At 48.9% G+C, this 8,425-nt stretch overlaps 1 protein-coding gene across 1 annotated transcript in view; it reads left to right on the forward strand.

Moving 5' to 3' along the window:
- The first annotated feature begins 6,876 nt into the window (after nucleotides 1-6,876).
- LOC116464070 (heme oxygenase 1) overlaps nucleotides 6,877-8,425 on the forward strand; it is a 12,110-nt gene continuing 10,561 nt past the window's right edge. The window contains exon 1 of the mRNA XM_032147351.2: nucleotides 6,877-7,018. Within this exon, the coding sequence (XP_032003242.1) occupies nucleotides 6,996-7,018 (23 nt within the window). The 5' untranslated portion in view covers nucleotides 6,877-6,995. The remainder of the gene's footprint in view (nucleotides 7,019-8,425) is intronic.

Consider the following 8,425-nt stretch of genomic DNA (forward strand, 5'->3'; position numbering starts at 1 on the left):
TAATTCTCAGGCCCAGCAGAAAACTCTAAAAGGGTACAGGTAAAATTTTGCCTCCTCTACAATATAATGAATTTATATCAAAGCCAGATTTCCTGATTTTTATAACCATATGTCAGGGACTGCACTCCAGATATAATATATGCTAAATAATTTGGGGGTAGATAGGCATGGTGGCTCACACCTGTAATCCCAGCACTCTGAGAGACCAAGGCAGGAGGACTGCCCCTGACATCAGGAGTTGGAGTCCAGCCTGGGCAAAATAGCAAGACCCCATCTCTACTAAAAATGAAAAACATTATCCAGGTGTGGTGGCATGAGCCTATATAGTCCCAGATATTTGGGAGATGGAGGCAGGAGGAGATATATATATCTGTATATATTTAAAAATATATATGCATATATATCAAGAGAGAATATGATAAAGCAAATGTGACAAAATGCTAACAACTGGTGAATCTGGATGAAGGTGTATAGAAATTCTCTGTACTATGCTTGCAACTTTTCTGGACATTTGAAATTATTTCAGAGAAGTTTACTTTTTGAGGTAAAGGTAAATATAGCCTGAGCGCAGTGGCTCACGCCTGTAATCTCAGCACTTTGGGAGGCCAAGGCAGGTGGATCACCTGAGGTCAGGAGTTCGAGACCAGCCTGGCCAATATGGTGAAACCCTGTCTCTACTAAAAATACACAAATTAGCTGGGCATGGTGGTGCACGCCTGTAATCCCAACTACTCAGAGGCTGAGGGAGGAGAATCGCTCGAACCCAGGAGGCAGAGGTTGCAGTGAGCCGAGATCGTGGCACTGCACTCCAGCCTGGGCAACAAGAGCAAAACTCCATCTAAAAAAAAAAAAGGTAAATATGAAGAACCTGAGATTCAAAACTCCTGACTGAAATCAAGGTTTGTTGGATGTTAGTGACCCCCGCCTTACTGCAGAATCATCCAGAAATTTCTAGATAGGAAAAAGGCTCTGGCTGAATCATGAAAGGGGAGCTGGATGCCTCTCTGACCAACATAATGGTTAGCATTTACTGTGTGCCTCCTCTGCCAAGCCTCACTGTAAGCTTCTCACATGCATCAAACTGATTTAGTGCTCACCACATCCCCTTGAGTCAATGCTGTTATTATTCCTCATTTTGTCAGATGAGGAAATAAAAGCTTAGGGGGTTCCAGTATACACAGATGGGAAGTCATGGATCCTGGATTTGACGGCAGTCCTTTTGCCTAGAGTTTATTGCTTTAGCTAGTCTATACTATACTAACATTACCTTGATCAGGTTGAACCAGGGCATATCAGATCTGGGAGGTATAGTCAGACTCCATTTTGGCAAGACTGGCCTGGTAGTCTGCACCCTTCAAAGGCTAGAATGCCTTCTTGTCTGGCTGTGGGTCTTTGGTCACTGAGTACGTGCTGATAGAGGCTGCATCATGTTTGGAAAAGATGTTGCCATTCTATGCCCTTTGCTGCCTCAGGCCCAGGGGCTCCTAGGACAGCGATGCTGTGGAATCTGAGTGAGCCAGACACACCTGGCCTCAAATCCCTGATGAGCTGTGTGATACTAGGCAGGGAATTTCACCCTGCTTGCTAAGCCTCGTTGATTAACTATGTAGTGAAAGCCTGGCTTGTGCTAAGGGTATAGGAAGGTGAATCTGACATGGCCCTTGCTGACTTCAAGGAGCTCACAGTTAGGATGGAGGTGGGGGCAACTGGGGCCCCTGGAGGGGTCCATAAGGTGAGGAGAAGAGCTTCAGGAAAGCCTGGGTAGAATCTGTTTTACAGCTTCATGAAGATATAATTGGCATACAATAAACTGCACATATTTAAAGTATACAAGTTGATGAATTTTGACACAACTCATAACCTGTGAAACCATCTCCACAATCAAGATAAAGGGTGTATTCATCACTCTCAAAAGTTTCCTAGTACTCCTTGGTAATCCCCTCACTTCAACTAGGTAACCAGTGATCCAATTAGACTAGCTTGCATAATTTTCTAGAATTTTATATAATTCTATATACATTATGTGCGCGCGCGCATGTGTGTGTGTGTGTGTGTGTGTGTGTATTGCTTTGGCGAGCTCTTTTATTAGGAATGTTCATCTTTTGTCTGTTATATATGTGGCAAACCCTTCCAGTCTGTTCGTAGCGTTTCAACCTTATTTATGGGGTGTCTTGCCATCAGAAGAGTTTGGTGTTTTGCAGTTCAGCCTATGGATTTTTTTTTTTTGAGACGGAGTCTTGCTCTTTCACCCAGGCTGGAATGCAGTGGTGCGATCTCAGCTCACTGCAACCTCCACCTCCCGGGTTCAAGCGATTCTCCTGCCTCAGCCCCCTGAGTAGCTGGGATTACAGGCACCTGCCACCACGCCGGCTAATTTTTGTATTTTTAGTAGAGATGTGGTTTCACCATGTTGGCCAGGCTGGTCTTGAACTCCTGACCTCAGGTGATCCACCTACCTCAGCTCCCAAAGTGCTGGGATTACAGGCGTGAGCCACCACACTTGGCTCAGTCTATGAATTTTTAAATAATAACTTGGGCTTGTCTTCCTTGCTGAAGAAGGCTGTTTTCCAGCCTGTCACACAGCAGTTAGGCTGCAGACCCGCACTGGAGCCCCTGCCCTGCAGAATTGAGCACATGTTCTTTCTGGGTCTGTGTGGGGTGTGGGTGTGGTCAGGACATCGTCTGTGACCTTATTTACTGGGGATGTCCCCTGCTTGAGGAGAATATCCAGGCAAGGTCTCCTCATTCTCTTTAGCCACCATCCAGCTTGGCCAAGAGGCCTCCCCATGATTCCTACCACGCCAGGGCCTCGCCTTTGTTTTTCACTGTTAGGGGCTGGCGAGTCACTGACCCGCCCCCCTCCCTGCTGCCCAAACCACTTCTGTTTCCTGAGGGCGCCTTGGGAATACTGAGTCGCCATTTCCTCATCCTCTCGTGCAGCTGCATTTCTGCTGCATCATGTTTGGGAGGGGGGACTCGCGGAAACAAAGGGAAGGCAGATTTTGCTAGATTTTGCTGAGTCACCAGTGCCTCCTCAGCTTCTCTTTAGGTGGGAGGTGAAAGGGCACCTTTAATGGTAGGCAGGAGGAAGTGAAACTTCTAGAAAACGGCAGAAGCCTCTTGTTTGTCTTTTCTAAGTCTGTGCCTTTCCCCTGCTGGGTGCCCCAGCTCCCACCCTGTGAAGTCCACCTCAATCTGCCCCTGATTTAATGTTGCAATCCACCAAGGCCTTCTTATGCTTCACATCTCTCTGACTTCTGCATCTGCCTCATCTCTTCTGCCTCCAGCAGGAGAAAGTTCTCTACTTTTTTTGCCTGGATAATTACTGTATTTTTAGTAGAGACGGGAGTTTCACCATGTTGGTCAGGCTGGTCTTGAACTCCTGACCTCAGGTGATCAGCCCACCTCAGCCTCCCAAAGTGCTGGGATTATAGGTGTGAGCCACCGTGCCCGGCCTCATCCTCCATCTTCAAAGCTAGCAGCATGGCATCTCCCAGTCTCTCTCTCTATCCTCTGCTTTCCTTGTCACCTTCTATATGTGCAACCATCCAGCCTCCCTCTTATAAGGCCCAAGAGGATAATCCAAGATAATTCCCCAACTCAACATCTTCGACTTAATCACTTCTGCAAGATCCTTTTGCTATGTAAGGTAGCAAAAAGGTAACCTATTCACAGGTTCTGGTGATTAGAATGTGGACACCTTTAAGGGGCTTTTATTTGGTCCACCAGGAGGAGAGAGAATAGCATTTGAATCATCCTGTTGCTTGACTGAAAAGAAGGGGGAGTCAGGAGGCTGAATCAGCATGCGAAAGGGACACAAACTCAGCCCTGGGACAGCCTAGAGGACCAGAACAACTCCGGCCTGACCTCTTGCACCCCAGCAACCTCTGTGTGGGGGGCTGTTCTAACCAAGTCTGGGGCTCCCAGGGAACAGTTAGAAAAGAGAGCAAGCCCGGACCGGGAGCCGGGACCCCTGGGTCACTGGAGGTTCTCTTTCCAATGGAGGGCATAGCCTGGCCAAGTCCCTCCTGCTACTGGGGTCTCTGCTTCCCTGTGTTAAATAAAAAGGGTTCAGAGCTCATGAGTTTTACCCTCTAGGGTCGCTGAATGGACAGACTCTGGATCTATACACGCAAACTCATCTCCCCTAAACTCCTGGACCCTCTGTGAGAAGGGTTGGAGTGTGGTGGTCAGAACTGTGGGGACTGGCTTCAAAGTGCCGTAGTTTGAATCTTGGCTCTTCCATCATTAACTGTATGATTTGGGAAAATGACTTATCCTCTTTGTCCCTCAGTGCTTATGTGGGCAAAATAGAGATGAAAATAGCTTGCAAGGCTGTTGTCAGGATGGGCTGCGATCACCCGCATGAAGTCTCTGATCGCGCATGAAGTCTCTGCACATAGTAAATTCTCAATAAAGCCTGGTTAGAATGACAGTTTGGAACTGTGGCTTGGTTCCAGCCCATTCTATCAGCCCGGCAATATTACAGCCTAACGATATTATTATTTTTTCCCAGAAAGAGACCTTGAAGCATCTATTCATTCAGGCATGCATTCAGTATTAACTGTCTGTGATCTGCCAGGCACTATTTCAGGAACTGGAAATTTACAAAGCAAAGTAGGCAAGGTCTCCACCTTTGTGCTTTACATGCCACTGTTGGGGCTCAGAAAGTGATACCAGGACGACTGGTGCTTTGACATGATGAGAGGCCTTACGAACTGCCTCAGAGTCAAGGCCCCTCTAAGCTTGTCTTGTTTCCCTAACAAGTGCAGGGAGAGACTCTCTCTGGAATTTCCTTATCTGACCAAGAACACTTCTTTCCAAAAGAAATGCAATTGTGTTAAGTCTTTTTTTCTTTCGAGACAGAGTCTTGCTCTGTCGCCCGGGCTGGAGTGCAGTGGCACTATCTTGGCTCACTACAACCTCCTCCTCCTCCCGGGTTCAGGCGATTCTCCTGCCTCAGCCTCCCAAAGTGCTGGGATTACAGGCGTGAGCCACCGCACCTGGCCAGTGTTAAGCCCTTTTTCTAGGAATCTCATCAAATATCCAGGAAAGATCAACAACTGGAGAGAGAAGGAAACTGGGAGTCATCACCAGACCCAGACAGATTTACTTGTTCTTCTGAGGACAGTCCCAAAAGATTACCTGGGGGACTTTATCTGCCTAGGACAACCTTTGTTCCTGTGCAGCTCCACCTCCACCTTCCCTTAAAGTCTGCCTTTCACCTCCAGGGCCATTCCATCTTGCTAATGATTTACTGTCTTTCAAAAGAATTGTCTGCATTCCCTATCTCCCTTCTCCCCCATAAAAAAGGCTAGGTAGCCTCTGTACTGCACTGGGTTACAGGGTCACCATTCTTCTGTGATTACCCCATTACAATATATTTTTGTATGTCTTTTCTCCTCTTAACCTGACTTTTGTTGGTTGATTTTCAGGGAACCTTCAGAGGAAGAAGGGGAATTTTTTTCAAGGTCCCTTAGCTCACCCTTGGGAGAATGATCCTTTCCAATACAATCTCGGAAGTGCCTCTGGGCTGTAGTGGCCCTAGGTTGAATTCCAGGAAGTTTTTTTTCTTTTTTTGAGAGACAGGGTCTTGTTCTGTTGCCCAGGTTAGAATACAGTAGCATGATCACAGCTCACTCCAGCCTCTACATCCCAGGCTTAAGTGAACCTCCAGCCTCAGCCTCCCAAGTAGCTGGGACCACAGGCATGTGCCACCATGCCCAGCTAATTTATTTTATATTTTGTAGAGACGGGGTCTCCCTATGTTGCCCAGGCCAGTCTTGAACTCAAAGCAATCTTCCCATCTCAACTGGGCTCAAAGCACTCTTCCCACCTCAACCTCCCAAAGTGCTGAGACTACAGGTGTGAGCTACCATGCCAGGCCTGAAAGCCATCTTAAAAAAAAAAATCTTAGAATGAGAATGATAGTATTGGAAAAGGACTGTATGAATCATCTGGTCCATTTGTTTTGTCCTGTGGGTTCACCCAGTGACCCTATTTCCCCTGAGTTCTAAGCAGTCCGCCTCATGCAGAATCGATTCAATAGGTGATCAGCAAGGTCCAGCTCTGCTCCGGGCCCTGACCAGGCACTAAGTATAAGTCAGACCTGAATGTGTCTGGAAGAGTGTCCCACGCATTCCAGCAGGGAAGCAGTTTGTATGACAGGTGTCCCAGTCCAGGAGGGTACCAGGTGCTGCCAGAGTGTGGAGGAGGCAGGCGGGGACTTAGTCTCCTCCCTGGGTTTGGACACTGGCTTCCTGCTTTATGTATGACACCACTGCACCCCTCTGAGCCTCAGTTTCCCCATCTGTAAAATAGGAGCGATCTACCCTCACAGGTCAGTTGTAGGGATGAACCATGAAAATACTAGAGTCTCTGTTTTTTGACAGGAACTCAAAAAACAGATCCTAAATGTACATTTAAAGGGGGTGTGAGGAGCCAAGCAGTCAGCAGAGGATTCCAGCAGGTAACATTTTAGGGAGCTGGAGACAGCAGAGCCTGGGGTTGCTAAGTTCCTGATGTTGCCCACCAGCCTCTTGCTCTGAGCAGCGCTGCCTCCCAGCTTTCTGGAACCTTCTGGGACGCCTGGGGTGCATCAAGTCCCAAGGGGACAGGGAGCAGAAGGGGGGACTCTGGAAGGAGCAAAATCACACCCAGAGCCTGCAGCTTCTCAGATTTCCTTAAAGGGTGTGTGTGTGTTTGTGTGTGTGTTTTCTCTAAAAGTCCTATGGCCAGACTTTGTTTCCCGAGGGTCATATGACTGCTCCTCTCCACCCCACACTGGCCCCGGGCGGGCTGGGCGCGGGCCCCTGCGGGTGTTGCAACGCCCGGCCAGAAAGTGGGCATCAGCTGTTCCGCCTGGCCCACGTGACCTGCCGAGCATAAATGTGACCGGCCGCGGCTCCGGCACAGTCAACGCCTGCCTCCTCTCGAGCGTCCTCAGCGCAGCCGCAGCCCGCGGAGCCAGCACGAACGAGCCCAGCACCGGCCGGATGGAGCGTCCGCAACCCGACAGGCAAGCGCGGGGCGCGGGACGGGCGCCTTTCCCTCCCAACCCTGCTCGCATCCCAGCCCCACCCCGGGACACTGCCACGCAGCGACAGAGCCCAGGAGCCAGACACTTGGCTCTGGAGTCAGGAGGCTCGGGGTTCTGATCCTGCCTGTGCCCGGAGGGTAGTTGGAAGGAGGAACTGTAATTTACATGCCTGGCACCCTGGTATGAGGTTGGTGACCAAGATGGGAGTGTCCCTAGAGTATCCAGCCTTTGAGGTAGCCAATTTTTTTTTAATCCAACTTTCGAGGTGTGTTTGGAGTTGCTCTACTGAATCTAGGTCTCCGGGGCTTTCCCGTGAGGGAGCCAGTTTTGTTTTAATCCAACTTTTGAGGTGTGCTTGGAGCTGCTCTCTGCTGAATCTAGATCCCTGGGGCTCCGCCAGCCTGGGGGAGCATGCTTGGTTCTCTTGGTGGCATCTGTCCCTCACTAGCTACGGAGGACCTGAGCCAGACATCACCCTGGCTACGGTGTTCCGTGTCTCACAGATTGCCCAGTTCAGGGAGGCGACATGCCCAAGAGTGCCCAGTCAGCAGGTGTCAGAACTGGGCCTTGAACCCTGGTCTGCCCACCTCCAGGTCTCACTCATTCCCTTCTTTCAATAATTTTTTTTTTTTTTAACTCCTGGGCTCAAGCATCCTCCCACCTCAGCCTCCAGAGTAGCTGGGACTTACAGACATGTGCCATTTCTCCTGAGAATTTGACCAGCTGTGTTGTAGAACAGGGGATGATGTTCCAGGAAGCAGGGCAGGAGAAAAGGGAAAAATGTCAATTCTGTGGGGGAGGCAGGGATACGGACCCATGACAGAAATACTCCCGGAAAGACTTTTTCTTTGACCAAAGCAGAATTTCTCAGGCTTTTTAACCCTGATGCCTTCATGATGAACATAACATGATAGGGGGTCATGAGATTTGCATCTGAAACTTTAACAAAATTCTGAATTAAATATTGGGTCTAAAAGCCAATCAAAGCAATTACCAACTTGGAGATGCCCGTTCATGGGGCTGCTGCTTCTTCCTGGGTTATGCTGTACCTCCTCCTCCTCCTCTCCACTGCGAACTGCCTGTACCAGGATTTCCCCCTTGGTTTGGGGGACTGTATTATTTAGTGTTTTAATGACTGAAGAGTGTTTACAAGGCCGCGAGAGCCACCACGCCCAGCCTGAATTTGTTTTTTTGTTTGTTTTTTTTTTTTGCTTTTTTTTTTTTTGAGATGGAGTCTTGCTCTGTTGCCCAGGCTGGAGTGCAGTGGCGCGATCTTTACTCACTGCAAACTCTGCCTCCTGGGTTCAAGCCATTCTCCTGCCTCAGCCTCCCAAGTAGTTAGGATTACAGGCGCCCACCACCATGCCCGGCTAATTTTTTTTTTTT

The sequence above is a fragment of the Hylobates moloch genome, unplaced genomic scaffold (genome assembly GCF_009828535.3).
Source record: "Hylobates moloch isolate HMO894 unplaced genomic scaffold, HMol_V3 SCAFFOLD_159, whole genome shotgun sequence".
Taxonomy (NCBI): domain Eukaryota; kingdom Metazoa; phylum Chordata; class Mammalia; order Primates; family Hylobatidae; genus Hylobates; species Hylobates moloch.